The 21084-nt window shown below is 33.3% G+C and overlaps 3 protein-coding genes across 3 annotated transcripts in view; 1 reads left to right on the forward strand and 2 right to left on the reverse strand.

Moving 5' to 3' along the window:
* LOC134853085 (neuronal acetylcholine receptor subunit alpha-7-like) overlaps positions 1-19367 on the reverse strand; it is an 82638-nt gene extending 63271 nt beyond the window's left edge. Inside the window, exons 1-2 of the mRNA XM_063869023.1 lie at positions 18512-19367; positions 8164-8311 (exon numbers count right to left, since the gene is read on the reverse strand). Of these exons, the coding sequence (XP_063725093.1) occupies positions 8164-8311; positions 18512-18763 (400 nt within the window). The 5' untranslated portion in view covers positions 18764-19367. The remainder of the gene's footprint in view (positions 1-8163; positions 8312-18511) is intronic.
* LOC134852943 (nicotinamidase-like) overlaps positions 1-21084 on the reverse strand; it is a 484331-nt gene that overhangs the window by 299897 nt on the left and 163350 nt on the right. The gene's annotated exons all lie outside the window — the stretch shown is intronic.
* The window catches only part of LOC134852940 (uncharacterized), a 343687-nt gene that overhangs the window by 94926 nt on the left and 227677 nt on the right, over positions 1-21084 (forward strand). The gene's annotated exons all lie outside the window — the stretch shown is intronic.

The raw sequence follows: 21084 nt of genomic DNA on the forward strand, positions 1-21084 counted from the left end.
GTGGCACGTTTCTCGAAATTATCAATCAACGAAACACATTTGGCAAACAGAAAAACATTACCTTTTTCAGAGATCTTAATGTCAGCTCAAAAGTAATTCATACAACCATTGCTATCAATGCTGTCTTTGAAAATTAAATTTACAATATATGCAAACATGACACATGATTAAGGTACTTTCATTGCGATATTTTAAAACTTTCCGAAACGTCCATTTTGTAGATAAAAATAAATTTAAAAAACGTTTGATTGTTATTTTTTTGTTCAACTCGTTTAAGCTTTTTGATTTGTTTTACTTTGTCTTTTTTTCATTAGTAGAATGAGCAAATTAGGAGAGAAGAAAAATTGTTCAGAATATTTCGATAAAAAACCAACGCTCAAACAATCTTTTGTTTGAAACCTACTGGCAAAATTAACTTTTCTGGATCTTTTAACAGTTTCTGCATAGGTTTTTGAAGATCAACTGTCGCCCTGAAACTATAGTAACTATGCATCACGTCAGTAAAACTTGAGATTTGTGCAAAATATGTCATAATTCGTAAAATTCTAAAACTTTTTTCTAAGCAGCGTTTATTGCTACTAACATTAAATGATAGGCTGAGTTAATATTCTCCTAAAAATAAGCAATTTCGAAAGTAGACTCAAAAAGATAAAATATGAGTCTCCTTCGTCCTTTATGAGAGTTCGCTCTTAATTAACACTTGCTGCATAAACTGTTTACCTAATTTTTGTATGGTGCAACTAATCTTCTTTGTGCTAACAAAAATGCGTACACCGTTTCTTCGTCTAGTATAAACAAGTCATACCTTTTTTGATTTTTTAGAGTTCCCTTGTTTGGTTACAGCACCAGAAATAATGCTGTTTTTGTATTTGAAAAATTTGTATATTCATCTACAAGTTGAAAACCACTAGATTATATTGCCTTTGAGATTGCCTTTGAAGAATGACCTTCAAAAATCTGCAATAGTTTTTTTGTGAAAATGAAAAAACAAATCTATGCATATATTCTCAGTCTCGAATTAGTTTTTTTCTAGGATCATAAAACGTATTTAAATCTATTTATTTCCAATTTTTTTATCGAAGTTGTTCAGTTTCAAGTTTGTTCTGTATCCATTTATAGCCCAAGGTTTTTCATGCTACATCTAACGGGTATGGTAGCATAAGAAAAAAAACTACTTAATTTTACCATTATCGATACCAATTTTTATTTTCTTTGCATGTTTTGAGCTCAAACTTTGAGTTATTTAAACCATTTTCATAAATTTTTACATAAAATTTTGCTCAAAATCTGATTTGCAATAATATTTTTTGATGATTACATTGCAAATATTGCTTTATTTTTAATTATTTTATTGTAGCCTTTTTTCTTGACTTGTTATTTAGTTTTTTGCGACAATTTGATAATTAATGCTGATTTCCTATGAGTTAAATTCATACTTTCAAGCTCAAAATCGTATTTCTGTGGACCATTCAAAAAATCTAGAATATTATCTCGTTTAACTTAAAAAAAGTATCTATGTTTTGTGTTGTTTGACATTTGTTGTTAAAATGCAAAATATCAGTTAAATTGTAAAGGAGTGGAATGACTAGTATTTAAACGTTTGGTTTTAAACAGTTTGGTGTTAAGTTGACAGACACCGTCTTTGTCAATCATTTTATGAACAACCTATTTATCATTTCCGATTTAGCTCCCATTCCAGTAACTTATATCCCCCACAGCGCTGTCATTTGAGTTTTTTTACAAGGCTGAGTAGGCCTTAACTGAAACGTGCACAACCAAATTACTATATCAAATAAAAATAATATTTCAAAAATTATGTTTTTTTTTAACAGAAAACGCTTATTTTACAATTTAAAATTAGTCGTCATAAGACTTATATGCAATTTTCAGAAATAAAGAATGCTTAGTCGCTCTCAATCAATAAACTTCTCAATCCTGGTTCCGTTTTTGAAAAAAGGCAACATTTCTAATTACAGGAAAATAACTTGTTTGTATATAGTCCTATTCAAGGAGTAACATTGTTTCACCGTGGGAGCGGAATTTGGGTCGTTTCCCTATTTCTGAATAGACAAAAATGCAATTATGGATATATGGCCACATATGAGCACGAGACAAGTTGAGAAATTTACAAGTTTCGTAGCTTTTTTTCTGTTCAAATCTACAACAGAATGAAAATATTGACATGATCACAAACACCTTCGAGCTGAATTTGCTTGTAATTTAGAGTTTATTGCGCGTAACGAAATTTGAAAACCAAAACCTGGACTTTGAAATATAAAAAAACGATCTGTGGACAATCGCAAACCAAGTTTCTTCGCAAACTGCTGTGATTGGTTGATATGAAATTGATAGCCTAGAATTTGATAACCTAGAAGGAATTTAGCACACCAAAAAAGCATTTCTTATCATCAACATTAGTTATCGCTCAAATTTGCAAAAATTTTTCTATGGTGCAGCAATTTTTGCCAAATTGGCTCTTTTGCCAGCTTTCGGTGAACTCAAAAAATGATTAGTTGACCGAGAAAGGCCAAGAAAAACTTGTCAAAATTTCAAAATTATTTGAAATGTGCATCCCTCCCCCCCCCCCCCCAAAAAAAAAAATCTAAATCATTTCCTGCATGTGTGATCGGAGAGCGAGTGATTTGCTTGTAAAATGACCAGGGTTGTGTCCTAATGACCTTTTGAAACAGATCATGCAAAATAACAGTCCTTGATTGACAAGCGAGACCGACAAAGACGAACAATATGCTTTCCTTCAAATTGCTCAGACGTAGATAATCCCGTGTGATAACATATCCTGCCAGACTAAGATAATTAAACCCACTTCCGTTTTTAAATGGTAGAAAATATTAAACAAGGATAGCGGGCAATGTGCAAGCAGCACAGAATGTTCCGGCCATAGTCTTACAATAAACAATTAATTTTTTTTAAATCAGTGTCTTTTTTTTCTGCGTGGTGTTATAGAAAAAATTGAAAAACAAAAAAAACGAATTTAAAAACCAAAAAAAATCGTAATAAAAAAAACGAGAAGTTTCCAAAGGTTTTTTTAAATTTTTTTGGCCGAATTTTTTGAAGTGTTTGAACCCCAAATGGGCGTTAAAAAAACTAAACACTTACTTTACTCGCTTTACTAGAGAATTATTAAGTTTGCACGGTTCCAATTAAGCATAAATTTGCTTAGCCTACCTTATTAGCTTGGAACAAGACCAAAAATCTAAAATTTCAAACTGGTTTTTTCTTGTCAGTGAGAAATTTGTTTCAATATTTTTAAAATCGTTTAAATCGCGACTGAGAGGACTTCAATATGATATATCATTTGACCTATTCCACGTTAGAAATAAGCACCTAGAAATCAGTCGATTTATTTCTCATCTCATGCTTTCAACCTTGCACAAAAACTTCTCAAAAAAGAGCTATTTGGTATATATACATCTAAAAACTTAAAAAGCACTTAGCTTACCGTTCAAAAACACTGAGAAACACCTTTGTCTCAAAATACAGCTGGAAAGTCAACATCAGGGTAAAAAAAAATGGTCCAAGGCAACGTTTTTAGTCAGTTTTTTTTTTAATTAAATGAATGCTTTGGAGTAGCAAATGGAAGAAAAAGATGTAAAAATGTTGGAAGAATGGAAAGTTGTAAATCAAAATAGATCAGATTTCTGGGACTCGAAGAAAGAGATGAGCTCTCTTGAGCGAATGTTGGTTCAACAGGAACGCTACACCAGCAAGAACTGCCTGGTATTTCAGCTCAACTTTCCGCTCAACCCCAAATCGTCGCAACTGGTAAATGACGTGTGTAAGGCCAATTGTACCAGCTGGCATCAAAGCTGTCATCCGCTACGATCTACCAGGAGTAGAGTATAGTGTTCCCATCCTTGTGAAGTTTGTGTGTTTTCTTTAAAAAAAGCTGATATATAAAATCGCAGAAATGAATTGGATGCAGGAATATTAATGGCAACACGGGACAAACAACTCAAAACAAAGCAAAGAATTGAATCATTTAATGTGAAACTGCTTACAGATGTTCTTAACATTAAAATTGATTGTGTTAAACACTTGAACCTAGTTAAATTCACGTTACCAACAGACAAAACACAGACGCAATCAGTAGAAAAGTCAATTTCTGAAACAGCCAAAGCTTGCAAAAAAATTTCTTCAGGTTTTACGAGGGGACTTGATGGCAATTTTTTTGATAATGAAATGCTTCAAAGTGGATGGGGTCAGAACTAAAAACATTTTTTCCCTATCCTAAAGAAAACAATAATTCATCGGAAAACCTGCAAAAGAAAATGTTGAAACATTGCAAACTAACCAGCCATGACATTGAAAGCAGTAATTGTTTTTTTTTTCAGGAAAAATATTTTTTGCAATCTCACTTCTGACAATTTTCTTGAAAAAAAAACATTTTTTTTCCGATTAAGCATCCCATACAAGCTCATAGCGATCAGAAAGAATTTTGACCTTAATAGTCAACCAGGTGTTTTAGGACTTTGTTAAACATGAGGAAGCTCTAAGGACCACAGAAGTTTGTTCCACCTTGATGGCTATTGTGATTTTTATGCTATAATGGGGAGCTGTAGTTGTTCATGGATTGAGTTATAGCAATCAACTTGTTTTCAAATTGATATGAAACATTTTTTTTTGAAATAATTGAATCATAATTTTCTGAATCAAAAAGTATGTATAATTTATCAGCCACCCTCGATGCTTTTTTAATGATTTTTTGGAGAAATTAGAAGGTATCCAGTTCAAACTAAAGGTACTAGAAGATGAACGAAACCGTGATATTGTCGCAGAAAAACATCGACAAACTGTCGAGTACAAAATTTTATTGATTGATAGTTTTTCGCCTACAAGGATTAGTTCAGCTTCAAGTGCTCGTATCGATCAATTGATATCGATTATAAACCTGACTGTAACTACAAATATCTGTAGTATAAGTGATCATTATGTTTTGGAGAGTACAATCAAATTAGATTTATGTAAAAAGTCAAAGTCTAAAAAGTTTTTGCGAAATGATATTAGCCCTTTGAAAAATGACGATGCTATGTTGAAATTTTTCTTTAGCCTAAACCACAAACTGAATAGCTCGATTGGAATGACCTGAACTTGAACGCTTTTTTTCATTTGAAATTTTGCCGAACAAAGAAAACCTTTGAAAAGCAATGTGACGAAAAAGTCTCGGAGTACAACGAGAATCAAAATCCTAATGCATTGCAACAAAGATTTCATCAAGGCTGGGTAGAGCATCCGAACATTAAACATCGCAAAAAGTTTTAGTCGGCAAAAAAGAATTTAATCAAAGAAACGCGTTTCAATAAAGGTAAATTTTATGATTCCATCGTTGCAAAAAAATTTAATTCAACGGGATTTTTTGATGAATTTTATCATTCTTGCAGTAAATTTAAGAAAATGTAAAATTTTTATAAATGAAGGTCTTAAATCAGCACTTCTTGACCGTAGGCTGGAAACTTACTAAAAGCATAGAGATACGCTCATTCGAAAAATCTTTCGAGCGAACTGCAAAAAGTGTTATCGCAAAGGTTGGTTTTATGTCCCTTGTATTTTTTTGATTTATATCAACGACTTTCATCCAATGAGGGAAACACACTTTGTTTGCAGATCATATATAATCTCTGGGTGCTGACAAAATTTCGAAACATTTTACGGTTCAGGCTAAATGAAACAACAAAGCTAATTGTTGCACTGAAAACAAAATGCTAATTTTTGAATCAAGAACCATATAACGAAATTCGGTCGAGCTTGTGACAACAAAAGTTTTCCTATAGGCGATAGTTTTGTCGTACTTAGATGGCTTTGTAAGTATCCGTCTTCAATTATCTTGGAACAAAAATCGACAATAAACTAAAGTTTGACCATCAGATGACAAAGTGACGAAAAAGTTATCGAGATTTAAGGGGCCGTTATTGATTTTTACAAGATGTATGTTATACCATTGTTTTTATACGGACTTATATCAAGTGGTTCATAATCAGAAACTTCTCTTGATCGAGTTCATTGAGTGCAGAAACAAATGATTAAAACAATCTTTTTTGGCCAAAAATTTTTTCTTCAAGAATCTGAAGTTCTTGAGAGCAATGAAATTGACACTTTATTCGATTTGTATTTTAGACAGTTTTTTTGGTAAACGTTTTTTCAACTTACATGGAAGAGCACAATTAGCAGTTTCAATCTTGAATCTTTTGTTTTGTGGAGGGTAACGGGCACCATCCCTCTAAAAATCCTTTCTTCGTTTCTCTCTCGTACTATTACTATGCAGCGATCTCGGCGTAATACTTCATTGAAAGGCTTTAACTTCCTTAAATCGAATCAACTTATTCGGGCTAATCTATAGCAATTTTCAGAATAATAACTAAACGTTTCTACAATAATTCCTACAATAATTTCATCGAATGCAATAGTTTACTCTTGAGCAATTTTTTTGATTGCACTCCTATTAGATACCTTTTGGCATATTTTTTAAAAGTTTTTCAGGGCATGCCTCAACAAGCTCAACAGCATTTTGTATGCCCATGGTGTTATTGAATTCTAAATGAAGTTATATATCCTGTTTCATATTTTCATATGTCACCTAAATGAGTTCAAATTCAAGTTCAGTGACTTTTTGTGGCACCTGATTTTGCATGAAAAAAAGAGAAAGAAAGTAAAACACCCGAAAACATAATCATCCCAATTTTTCAAATGGTCGTAGCAAAAAATTTAATTCAACGGGATTTTTTGATGAATTTTATCATTCTTGCAGTAAATTTAAGAAAATGTAAAATTTTTATAAATGAAGGTCTTAAATCAGCACTTCTTGACCGTAGGCTGGAAATTTACTAAAAGTATAGAGATACGCTCATTCGAAAAATCTTTCGAGCGAACTGCAAAAAGTGTTATCGCAAAGGTTGGTTTTATGTCCCTTGTATTTTTTTGATTTATATCAACGACTTTCATCCAATGAGGGAAACACACTTTGTTTGCAGATCATATATAATCTCTGGGTGCTGACAAAATTTCGAAACATTTTACGGTTCAGGCTAAATGAAACAACAAAGCTAATTGTTGCACTGAAAACAAAATGCTAATTTTTGAATCAAGAACCATATAACGAAATTCGGTCGAGCTTGTGACAACAAAAGTTTTCCTATACTTTATTCTGAAATTGACACTTTATTCGATTTGTATTTTAGACAATTTTTTTGGTAAACGTTTTTTCAACTTACATGGAAGAGCACAATTAGCAGTTTCAATCTTGAATCTTTTGTTTTGTGGAGGGTAACGGGCACCATCCCTCTAAAAATCCTTTCTTCGTTTCTCTCTCGTACTATTACTATGCAGCGATCTCGGCGTAATACTTCATTGAAAGGCTTTAACTTCCTTAAATCGAATCAACTTATTCGGGCTAATCTATAGCAATTTTCAGAATAATAACTAAACGTTTCTACAATAATTCCTACAATAATTTCATCGAATGTAATAGTTTACTCTTGAGCAATTTTTTTGATTGCACTCCTATTAGATACCTTTTGGCATATTTTTTAAAAGTTTTTCAGGGCATGCCTCAACAAGCTCAACAGCATTTTGTATGCCCATGGTGTTATTGAATTCTAAATGAAGTTATATATCCTGTTTCATATTTTCATATGTCACCTAAATGAGTTCAAATTCAAGTTCAGTGACTTTTTGTGGCACCTGATTTTGCATGAAAAAAAGAGAAAGAAAGTAAAACACCCGAAAACATAATCATCCCAATTTTTCAAATGGTCGTAGCAAAAATAGTACAAAAAGGCAGGGACGGATCTAGCTTTTTCTCAAACAGTGGCGAGGTAATGTTTTCAATAAGTTTGTCGATTTTCCAACGCTCACTGGACTGATTTTTCTGCCTCTGCCTACTGAACTATTACATACATTGAAAAAAAATACCTAAAACTTTGCTTTAACCCCAATTTGGAATATCGTCACCTTTTTGGCAAAATTTCTTCTGCCAAAAAAGGTTCTTGAGCTAAAAATTTACACCGTAAAATGAAAATTAAAAAATACAAAAACTAAACTGTATGAAAGTTTTAAAAAATATATTGAAACAAAAAATAAATTAGAAAGTGAACTTCAAAAACTTACAAAAGGTTGAATTTTTCATCAAAAAATGGAAAAAAAGCTCACCGGATAGCTGATTGAAAAACATGATGTCTGGCACCCACATGAACTTCTGCTCGAAGTCCAGTCGGGTAATTTGCTCGTATTCATCTGGGTTCCACTGGATAAAGTCATTAATCCACAGCATCTCAGCCCAGAAGTGCAGGTGAATGTTCTAGAACAAAATAAATCGTCTTATTTCGTTTCATAATTTTTGTGTTCCCACATAGCATCGAATTTCAATTACAGATTGTTTTTATTCCCAATGTTTCTGAATAGAAAAGCAAAATTGATATATTTTTTACTCCATGTTTACTTTTTTCACCTTGATGGAAACTGCTTCATTAGTCTTCAAATTTTAGGCGGCCAAACCCGCATTTCGTTGTTCTCCAAAAAAGTTTTTCACTTGTGTGCGAACTGTAAACAAGGTGGAGAGGTAAATATAAAAAACATCTGAAAAATGGGGAAAAGTTACACTCATGATAATGCTTATGAAAACTTCGCACCTACGCGCTATGTACCTAAAAACCTGGCATCTAGGATTTTCTCGAGGCGGGGGCGCATTTTCAAAAAATTTCCAAAAATTTTGACCTTTTTGTTAGGTCGACGAAATTGATATTCGGAGCTCTCCTAAAGCAAAAAAAAAAGACGCTGTTTTGGCCAAACTTTCTTCGCGGCAGGCAAATTTTTGAAAAAACAGGTCAAAAAAGCCGTTTTGGGGCACTTTGTGGCACTTTGTCGGCAGGGGGTCGAATCCCTGAAAGAAGGGGCGTCCGACCATCCCCCCCCCCTAAAACCACCCCTGTTGGGAGGTGTAAGCCATATGACGGCTCTTTTTCCTTTCTTCCCACCTGCAAACTGCTATAATTAAAATTACAGTTCCGATTGTCATGAAAATTGACATGCAGATAAATTTGGCCATGACAAACATATTTGATCTGCCTAAACATGCTTGTAAAACCACTCGTTAGACCATATAATTGATGCTCGTATGAGGTGGGGGAAAAAGAAAAAAGAGCCCACAAGACTTTAATAATGATATTTTAGACAAATAAATCAATGGGTTGACCTTAATACAACAGAGGTGCAAGTCATTCAATTGCCCGCGAACTTAATAATTTCTGAAGATATTCCATAAATTATACCCACGCCATAGACTCTTCAGATAAATGACAAACATACAGATTGGAAGTTTAATAATATCTCGATAAGGTACGCTAACGATACTATTAGTTTTTCCTCTTTTATGGGACGAAATTGTCACCTCCAATTATTTGCAAATCGTTTCAACTTTTTCGGGATTATAGGCAGTTAAATATTTTTAATAACTAACGTTTTGCTTATTTATTGCCAAAATCCGTCGATTTTATTAGTTCAATTGTGTTAATCGTACTCCTTTCTCATATTAAAGTATTTGGTGTCTTTTTTCAATACCAAAGGGTAATCTATCTTTTTGTTTTTGGCAAAGTTAAAGAAAAACACAATTTTTCCTTATCAAAAATAATGATTAAAATGAAATACGTTGATACATGTAAAGACAACATTAAATCACAAACTAGTGTCAATTTTCACCAAATTTTTTAAAAACCACCGCCGTTAGAAGAACATGTTCCATTTTTACGTTACGTACAGGTACAATTCCTAATTGTACTACTAAATTGGAAACAAATGAAGTGTGAATTATGCTGTCTATTTTACCCTTATTAGCGAGTACATTTGGGAATTCTTTCGCGAGCTGACCAACCTAATCAGTGCAAAATCTGCAAGAACAAAAGATATGCTAAGCTATAACTATAACAACGGTCAAGAAGACCGAAAAAATCACGACAAAAATCTGCTGCCAAACAAAAATTACAATTATATTGTAGAGGGGTCTTGAAAAATGGAATATGTTTTAAAAATTGTCTCTGGAATCCAGGAACATACAGACACCAAAATTTGCGCCTTTTCAATGCGCATTTTGGCCTCGAAATGCTTTGTAACAAAAAGAAACTGAAGATAGCCAAAGAGGCAAAGAAGAGACAATTTTTTGTTCATTGAAATTTGTTCTTTGATATTTTGGACCAAGTTAACATTAAATTGAACGCTGGGATGGAGGATCTTAACTTGGTCAATTTGGGGAGGGGGGCGGAGGATGTTAACTTGATCCGTATTTTCAATTTCGAACATTTTTTGAACTTTGTTGCTGGTTAAAAAACATAGCACATTGCAATAATAAGACAAAAACAATTATATTACTAAGACAAAACTGCTCGTATCAGGGCAATACTCTGACTGTAAATATTATGACTGCCCTAAATTGTATCTGATGAAGTTTTTGCCTAATTGAAAATCCAAAAATAACAAAGCTTTGTTTTTTAATCTTCGTCCCACATCCAATTTCATTGAAAAGTATATTTTTCTTATTTAGTAGCGCGTTATTCGGACCGATTAGTTAAAATCAAATCAATGTGGGATAGTTCTACTGCCGACTTAATCTACCGCTCACGATATCAGTCTATAGAAAAATATAGCCTTTGAAAAAATAGCATTGTTTATTCCAAAAAAATTATAAATAATTCAAATTGGCAGAGTTAGTCCCAACTTAGAACCCCCATAACTTTATCAAAAAATCACGGATAAAACTTTGAGCTCAACTCATCATTATAGTTCAGACTGAATAAAACAAACCTAGCCACTGACATTTGGAAAAGAGTAATGAACGCAAGGAAATTGAAAAAAAAATTGGTTTTTCAAAAATCTTCAACTTTTGAAATTCGAAGAAAACAAAGATGACAATACAGCTCCATGAATTTGTAGAACAAATTATGAGGATACTTTTATGTTGAAATTAATTCAATTTGAGAAAACTGGATCAAAAAGAAAAACATTTGTTTTGCTGGGAAATCTGATAATTAATTTCCATTTTCGAAATTAGAAGTCGATCAGGTTTTTCGTAACCTTTACAACTTTGCTGTTCGATAGTGGAGTTTGCCATCTTCTAGCAAAAGGAATGCGCTGAGCTAAAAAAAAACACAAGTCAAACCGCGAAAAAGCAAAATTGAGCGTGAACAAATTTTAGGACTTTTACCTGAGAAAAAAACAACGAACAAAAAAATCAGCAAGACCTATATAAAAGTACCCACTACGTTCAATACTCTTAACAAAAACAAATCAACAAAAGTGACAATGAATTTTAACAGTTCAAATGTTTCCCGAAGAAAAAACCTCAAGCAAAAATAATCCCTCGATTGTCAAAAAAATATCTTATCAGGGTAAAAGTACAAAGTTCCGACTGTTCATCAACTGGTCTTTAATAGTTTTTAACATTTAAAAATGATAATCTTTTTGTTGGTCTCTCCTCCCCGATAGCTAGAGCAGTATTGTAGGTGGTGTAGAGGGATCCAAAGTCCACCTCCTAGCGGTTGGTCCGGGGCAACTTGTACGTCACCTAAGTGCAGCTTACCAGACTGTCTGTCTGTACGCGGCAAACGATTGAAGTGCAAAACGCCTACTCGGTGGTTAACAGAGGTTGGATAGGACGATTTGGATAGGACAAACTAACTACATTCAAACCAATGAAATAAACCAATTGGAAACAGGAGCGACCGGCCCGAGAAAAACTTTTGGTAAGGCAGCAACCGTGGAAGTTTGGACCTTGGAATTGTAAGACCCTTGAAGGAATTGAAAGAAACGAGATGGATCAATTGATGCTCGAGGAGCGTTTTGACGTCCTGGAATTATGCGAAACCCGCTTGAACAGCGACGGATTATCTGATCTTAGTAGAAATTACACTATTTTGTGCTCGAATGACCCCGAGAGAAAAGATAGAAACGAGATTGCTCTTATTTTCAATTATTTGAAATTGTAATGAACCAGACATAGGCGCCAAAGTTACCGAATTATGGTCGCCTGGTTAAAAAGTTGCATTAATAGTGGGACGTTCAAAATAATCGTTTTTACAGTCCCACTATCCCGGTTGTTGAAAAAGGTGAAAGTCGGGTTGATTGCTTGTACGATGATCACTTCAGAGTAATGAAAGACGGCATCCCCAGCCGTAAAGTTTGATCTCATACTCTGATATTAGATGATTTGAATGCGAGAGTGAGTAAAGAGCAATTGACCGAATTGAGACTAATAGCTGGTTCCTGGACTGCCGACCGAGAAACAAGCTCAAACGGTTAAAAACAACTGAAGTTTTGTTCGGCACACAATTAAAAATTTGTTCGAAACATCAGCGTCGATAGCTTAATTGATCTAGTTGAAGTTGCTAAATTTGGGCAAAATGATTGGATTGGGCAGCTTAGGGCTGGTCTTGACAACCATGGGCTCAAAACAAAGTCTGACTAAGACAACTGGGGTCACATTCTGACAACCAAATTGAAGTTCACAGAAAGTAGGGATTTTAAAGCAAATGCTGTTGGCACTTGGTCGCAAACAGTTCAATGTGCTAATGAAAAGTGTGGTAGAAAATTTCATAGCAAAAAAAAAAGAGATGAACAGGTATCTCAGAGCTAATCATTTAATCATTCAGAACCCTTGGTCCAGACCTCCGATTCTAGTGAAACTGAAAGTGATAAAGCAATTGAAAGCAGTAAAAAAATTGAAAGAACTGCGGAGATTCCCCAACAGCCCAGCAACGGAGAGTCCAAGAAAGGCAAATTTGACTGTCCCTTGCCCGACTGTAACAAGACTTATGACTACGTCAGTGGTTGGACTTAACACATATGCAAAACTGCCACCCGCATGTGAAACTCATCAGCGCATCAGAACAGACCATCTCAGCACCGCAACTGAGTCAGCAATCCTTCGCATCAAACCAAGACACTAGCACAGGTGATGAGGTGCTAAAGTGTCCGATCTGTTCTTATTTCTGCTCTGTTAGGAAGTCAAAGATAAATAACTGTTACGTGAAGCACCGATATTCGTGGGTCAAAGCCAGGCCAATGCCCGAGCCGCAAAACTGTGTTGGCGTTGTCCCGGTGCGTCCACTCATGAGGCAAAATTACGCAAAATTTAGCGTCATGACCACCAGTGTTACCTCGGATAGGTAGAACGGGTTCCCGGCGGTGACTTTCATTTCATTTGAGTAGTTCTAATGCTTTGACAAAAACAAAACCATTGCCCCAAGCCTATACCAGTTTGGGTGCAGATGCGAGAAATTTATTATTAAAACTAATTGTTTCAAAATTTTGGTCAAACTTTCAATTTCTGTCAAGCCAAAAATTGCAGATTTAAGCTTTTTTAGAAAATTTTGACCGGAAAACTGCGTTTTTCCGCGCGCGCGCCCCTCAGAATGAAAATCTTTTGGCGCCAAAGGCCATTTCAATAAAAGTTTGAGGGTCAGCAATTCAAAAGTGACTAACTCAAATTATTACAAAGATCGGCAGAAGGTCGAGTTCCTGAAATGAAATGGGGCGGGTCGTCCGACTTTTATTTTTTTAACAGTTTTATCAAAGTTGAATTGTAGAAACAACTTCATGCTTTTTTTGTTAAACTCTAGATTGATGTTTTAACAAGCTCTGCCGCAAAAACGCTAACAGGTTGTTAAAAAGAACAATTGAAGATTTCGATGTAATTAGTAAATGCGACACCATTGGCTTCTTTGTTATTTTTAGAATTGAATTCCATAAAAGGCGTCTTTTTTTAGAAGTGTCGATTTTCTGTTAAAACTATCTTGATTGAATACTTATCAGAAAAAAAACCGCTAATATTTGATTGATACGAATACGTCTGAGAGCCTGAGAAAATGTTCTGAAAAAATAGTTCATATTCATGCATTTTAATTACCGTACTTTTGATACGAGGAACCTTTATGTAATTTAAAAAATCAGCAGACTGAACAAAAACTAAACAAGACACTTTCATCATTATCCTTCAGTGCAGTAATTTGATATTTCAAGTTTGCACTAGCAAATTAGTAAATTGAGACATTGCAGATTTTCATATATAAAAAAAGATATTTGGCTTTTGATGCTTTGATGATGGCAAAAGGAACAAGCCTGCTCTTTTCGGGACAATGCTTTGAATCATACGAGTGTACTTTGCTGTTTTTGGAAGATGTAATAACTGTTGAAGTTTAAACAAGAAAAAATAATTAAAATTACCACTTTTCCCGCTAAAAGTCTCCTCCATACGCAAAACAAATTTAACAAATAATGAGCAGTGTGGGTAGGGGCAGATTTTCTTGAGGGTGGGCGGATTTTCAAAAATTTTCAAAAATTTTGTCAACTTTTTTTTAGGTTGACCAAATGGATTTTCCGAGCCTTCGCAGAAAACTAGGAAGACCCTATTTCGACGAAAGTTCTACGTTTTGCGCCGTAGGTAATTTTTTGATAAAGTAAGGGCCGTTTTTTCGAAATTTTTGACCAGTAAATTGCGTTTTTTCGTCGCGCGCTCCCCTTCAAAATTAGTATATATTGGCGCCAAAAGTGCCTTTAGAAAAATATTAGAGTTGGCTGGCCAAAAATGGATGTCAAAAATAATACCGAAGGGGTCTATTGGTTGGTAAGGGGGTCGAATCTCTGTAGAGGAAAGAGGCGTCCGCCCCTCCCACCCCTACTAAATCCGCCCGTGATCGTGCGGCTTTGTTACAATTAACTAATTTGTCTGAATTTTACTCACTTCTGATCCGGGCTATACATTTTTTTCTAAAGCTACACGCTATTGAAACTTAAAAATTGAAACAAAAATTGGAAGCAAACAACAGAAACAAATCAAAGTTGAAACAAAAACTTTTTTATAGTTGAAACAAAAAACCTTTTCACTTTTTCAAAACAAGAGTTCATGGTGTCAAAACTTTTTATCAAGTTTGAAGTTTCTTCAAATGTTCTTTTAGAAAACATTCAAAATTGTGCGTTAAAAAATCACACCTACCAGGAAGAAGAAATCAAGACGGGATTATAAGACATTTTTATTCAAAATAGCTGCTGCTCAAAAGGGCTGTAGATACTTGTTTCGAAACTTAAAGGTCAAAAACGCAGATCTTGAATAATAATTTTGATATTTGATTGGAGTGAAATACTTTCATTACACTGCGACTGGCAGCCTACTGGTGTTTGATGTTTTTCCACGCGGGGTTTAAGTTAATGTGTAAGCAAGACTGCTCGCATATCAGGGCAAAGACCTGAATAATCGACTGCCCCTTAATCCATATCGATTAGTTTTTGAGAAAAAAAATATTTAAAAACTATCAATTTTGAACAATATTAAACATCAAGTGTGACCATTCAAGTAACACAAAAATACGACCGATTAGCAAGCCTCCATTTAATTTGGAACGATTTTGTTGTGCTGGATAATTTTTCGAGTATAAATAGTTTGTGGTACGTTTTCAGCAATATGAATAAAAAATTTGACTGAATTGACCGGAAAACAAATCACATAAGCATCAAAATTCCGTTTTCTTCAAAAATCGGAGAAATTATAGTTAAACTGATAGTTTCTTGAAAACTAATTGTATTTTGCTTTTTTAATATTCCACGCCTATCAACTTTTGCATGTCATATTTTTTTGTCTGTTTTAACTAACAAATTAATTACTTATCTTGTTTCGGAAAAAAGAACAGCGAAACAGATCAAAGATTGAAGCAAAAACTAAAAAATCTCGTCTTGAAATACTTGCGCTTCGTCTATTTTTCTTGTATTTTTAAAACATTTTTTGACGAAACTTTTCACTCATATAATCGAAAAGATTTAAAGTTCCTATATTGTTTTTAAAGGGCTATTTGTGTATTTGTGTTTCGAAACCAGCTCTAACTTAAGTTACGTCGAAGTCTATAAAAATTTTATTAAAGTAGTAAACATCATCAAAGTATTCTTTCAAAGTTGCAGAGCTTCAGTTATTAGTATTTACATATATAAGCTTCCCGGGTGACCAAAAATGCATGTCATACAGTTTCGATAAATGAAAAAATGCTTTGAATATCTTTTTGCACACATTTAAATGCAAACTACTTGATAAACTTTTTTCTATATGTAAAAATTATATGACAAGCAAGTTTCGGTAGTAGAAAAATTCACGTTTTGCTGCATTTTTGTTCCTGTCCGAAAAGGCAATACCCAAAATGTTCTCTGCATTTAAAAATTTGCCAGTTGAGTTGATCTATCAAACATCACTATGAGTTATAACAAGATATTGTAACTTGTATTTGGCTAAAAAAAACATTTACTTTAAAATGTTTGGTGGTTGAAAAATGCGGTCGATTTTTCCGACAGAATGAATTCTATCCTATCATGCAAAAACATGAAATTATTAATTTTCACGTCGCAAAAAAAATCAAAGTCAACTTTGATTCATTTGCTCGAAACATTCAATATTCAAGTTACGGACAATAATGTGCAAATTTTTCCATAATGTTCCACGCGAACTTTTCTATTCTAAAATTGTTTGCTTGAGCATAGAATTAATTTTGCATCAAAAAAAGTTCTCCAGAAATTTGGATTTTCCACTCGGAACGTTTTTCTAGCAATGTAAAGAAGAAATGAAAATTGTACGATAAGCATTTCTCTATAAACTCATTGCACAAAATTGTATAATAAACAACTTTGTGGCATGAAAATGTCTGATAAGCGTTTTTTGTGCTTGGAGGTCAAAGTGGGTTCTTCATATCAATTTTTCTAATTCTTCTACAAAATTTCACTCATATAATCAAAAAGTTTTTAAGTTCCTGTATTGTTTTTCAAGGGCTACTTGTGTTTCGAAACCAGCTCTAACTTAAGTTACGTCGAAGTCTATAAAAATTTTATTAAGGTAGTAAACATCATCAAAGTATCCTTTCAAAGTTGCAGAGCTTCAGTTATTAGTGTTTACATATTTAAGCTTCCCGGTTGACCAAAAATGCATGTCATACAGTTTTGATAAATGAAAAAATGCCTTGAATATCTTTTTGCTCATTTAATTGGAAACTACTTGATAAACTTTTTCTATATGTAAAAGTTATATGACAAGCAAGTTTCGGTAGTAGAAAAATTCACGTTTTGCTGCATTTTTGTTCCTGTCCGAAAAGGCAATACCCAAAATGTTCTCTGCATTTAAAATTTGCCAGTTGAGTTGATCTATCAAACATCACTATGAGTTATAACAAGATATCGTAACTTGTATTTGGCTAAAAAAACATTTACTTTAAAAAGTTTGGTGGTTGAAAACTGCGGTCGATTTTTCCGACAGAATAAATTCTATCCTATCCTGCAAAAACATGAAAATATTAATTTTCACGTCGCAAAAAAAAATCAAAGTCAACTTTGATTCATTTGCTCGAAACATTCAACATTCAAGTTACGGACAATAATGTGCAAATTTTTCCATATTGTTCCACGCGAACTTTTCTGTTTGAAAATTGTTTGCTTGAGCATAGAATTAATTTTGCATCAAAAAAAGTTCTCCAGAAATTTGGAAATTTCACTCGGAACGTTTTTCTAGCAATGTAAAGAAGAAATGAAAATTGTACGATAAGCATTTCTCTATAAACTCATTGCACAAAATTTTATAATAAACAATTTTGTGGCTTGAAAATGTCTGATAAGCGTTTTTTGTGCTTGGAGGTCAAAGTGGGTTCTTCATATCAAATTTTCTACTTCTTCAACAATATTTCACTTTCCTTCTACAATATTTCGGTTCGAAATTGCAAGCTAGATATGATTTGATCTAATAAAATAACAAATCTCAACCAAAAACATTGCTAGTTTTGCAAATACCATATATTGTGACCGCCACAAAAAAATTTGAAAGCCAATTTAATGAAAAAGAAAAAAAATACGAATCGAAGTACTTAAATCGTTTCTTGTGTAAATTTCCTTGGGTTGTGAACAATAGGTTATATATAGCTCCCAAAACAGAATGAATTAAAGTAATTGAAAAAAGTAGATTTTTTTTCATTTAATCTAACTGAACCCAATGAATCCAATAATTTATAAAAGGTTGAAAGCGAAAAAATAATCATATCAATTTGTCTGGACTCTTGAGTGATTTTTTCTTTCAAAATATCTTCCAATAACCCAAATAATTGATTCAACAGCTTTGGGAGGGGTCGATTTTGTTGGTTACGATTTTTTAATGGCGCCTTCGACCAATGTAAAATAATTAGGAGAAGGGAGCAATAGGCAAAAGCGCGTTTTTTTCTTTTTTTTTCGATCTTCGCACTTTACGAAAAACTCGGTAAATAAATTTTAGTGGATTCAAAAAAAAACATCGAACTTTTTAAATAACTTTCAGCCCCACTGGCAAAACTCTACATTCGCCCCTGAACTCTAAAATAAGTAACGGCACACGAGCGCCTGGAATTAAGTGAGCCCTGCACCAAAGCTCCTTCCTCTGCTTTGAAAGTGAATTAAGCAATTTAAACAACACAAATAAGGTGCTTGTTAAAGTTAGTCAAAAAATATAATAAAAAATTACCTGGTTAACTGTATCTGCGCCCAAAATCTGGTATAGATTAAGTCTGAAGGTAACATTAGTCGGCATATTCTGATTTTTTACTGGGCGAACATATTTAGACGCATTTTTCATAAGCTGAATGACAAGAGGCGACTCGTACATCAACTCGGAAGCCGAATGCGCGACTTGAAATACAAGAATGAATGGTAGGAGAGCCGACAGACTGATAAAGCGACATGATTCGAACGAAGTCGGCAGAGTAGCACCTTTCATTTTAGTTTGAAATCACAAATAACAGTTTTTTTATTAATCAAAATGATGTTTTATCACTTTACCCTTACAATTTCTTGAAATAACAAATACGAAGTCAGCACGATTTCATTGATAATGTCATTTTATGTCACTTTCCTTGATAAGCTTGGGTAAAATAAAACTTTGGGCATATTAATGCTTTAATCAAGGCGGTAGCGGACATGCAACAATTGGACTTCTTATATTTTGATAATTGTACCTCTAGATTTCAAAGAAAAAATTTCTGTTTGGCGAGTGATTCAAGATAAACTTTTAAACAAGCGGAAGTAAAATAAACTTTTTTTCATGTTCAATTTTTAAAAGATTGCATCCTTTTGTTTAAAACAGGTCAATCTCTTTTTGAACTGGAATTGCAGTTTTACCAGAAGGAATTTGTGCTGCCCATTTTTTAGGAAACGATAGATAGCCCAGGATTATTTTGAGGATTTGGGGGAATATTTGAGAAAATTTGAGGATAACCAGGAGACAATAAATAGCCCCAATTTCCCTAAATCCCTTCCAAAAAGGACTGCAAATTCACAAATTGTGAAAGAGGAAATACCAACGAATAGAAATACAGCACACAGGTTTTGACGCGACTATTGCGGTTTAAAATAAACTAACGGAAATATTTTCAAAGGTCCTCAAATCGTACCAATTCCGGTAGAAAAGTAAAAAAAATATATAGACCTATATTTCAATTCGAAAAAAATTTACCACGGATTCACAATTTACAGTTATTTCGACAAAGATTTTAATATGTATCAAGGAATTGAGATTAACAAAGACTTTTTAAGAATAATTCTTTTGAAATTTATTTAATATATTAAGGAAAATTGCTGCTAAAACAGCGGAAATAAATGCCACCATTTTTAATAAAAGCTACTTTCGTAAGTTCAAACAAAAAAAAATGAATTTTTCTAAACGCCGATAGCTGAAAATAAAGATAAAACTTCAAAGAAAATGATCACAATAGATTTACCATGCAAAGTGTGAAATAATATATTTTTAATGGAAATATCATCAGCTAATTATTCTGAACAGGTGTATTTGCAGACAACGTCATCAAAATTATACATTTATTGGAAAAAAAATGTTTTTTCCACTTACTCAACGGAATTTTTTGAGATCTGAACGGCAACAAACGAAAATTGACATCGCTCAATTGTTTTTGACACAATAATCTAAGAAAGCGCTAGTTTTGTAAAGTTCTCAAATAACAATAAATTTCGCATTAGAACTGTGAACTGTAATGAAAACTTCTTTCTTTATAATTCAGTTTTTTAAATTCACAGCATGTGTTAAGAGACTCATCGCACAATAACTAATTATTTTTGAGTTTTATTGTCAAACTGTTATAAGACACAGCACGGTACATATCATTTTAATGACTGTTTTGATCGTTTTTGTATGATCTGCAAAATCTTCTGAAAACATTGCTGACAGGAAAAAAAATATGAGCAAGTTTTTAAAGCTACTTGTTCAAGATTTGGATTGATACTATTAATGTCCAAAAAATCGCCTAAGCATTTCTTCTACGGCATGGATTGTTATTAGAAAAAAAACGGATGTTTTTTTGCACATGTATTCAATGAGAAAATTTTCAGATGATACCCTGAAAAAAAAACTCGCTGAAAAAAGCGTCCTTTAAATCCTGCAAAAATTGTCAATATAAAATTTTTTTGACAATTCCAGGATTTTTTGTCAAACAGTTCAACCAGGTTTAAAACGAGAATTTACCGCAGGTAACGTTTTGATGCAGAAAAATTTGAAACAAGACCTCAAAATGTGGCGAATCGTATCAGCATGTGTCTCAAAGAGCAATCCAAGATGTCAAAAGGTTATCAGTATGTGCAATCAAAAATCATATTTGTTTTGCAAACATTGAGCAAACCGGATTAACACAAAAACCCTAGTGATTGAAAAATGGTGATTTTGTTTAAGATCTACTGATAATATACGTCTGAATAAATAAAAATACAATATTTTGTCTCAAAGCGCCAAAATGTTGCCATAGCATAAAATTTCCCCAAGTTATCCAAGTTTTACTTTGTAAGAATAACTGCCGGCGGTACTGTTAATTGGTAAATTAAAACCTCCCGGGTTGACGTCCAAAAAAGAAAAATGCTTGTCATACATTTTCATATATGGCGACTATGGAAAAAATGCTTATCATACAACTTTCATACAAAATTTAAAAACTGTATTAAAGTTTTTTAGAGAAAGACTTCTGTTCTATTTCTATCTTTTGATTTTTTTGCTCAAAAAAAACATGATTTTATTTTTGGTCAAAAAAAATGCTT

Source organism: Symsagittifera roscoffensis, chromosome 8, assembly GCF_963678635.1.
Source record: "Symsagittifera roscoffensis chromosome 8, txSymRosc1.1, whole genome shotgun sequence".
Lineage (NCBI taxonomy): Eukaryota > Metazoa > Xenacoelomorpha > Acoela > Convolutidae > Symsagittifera > Symsagittifera roscoffensis.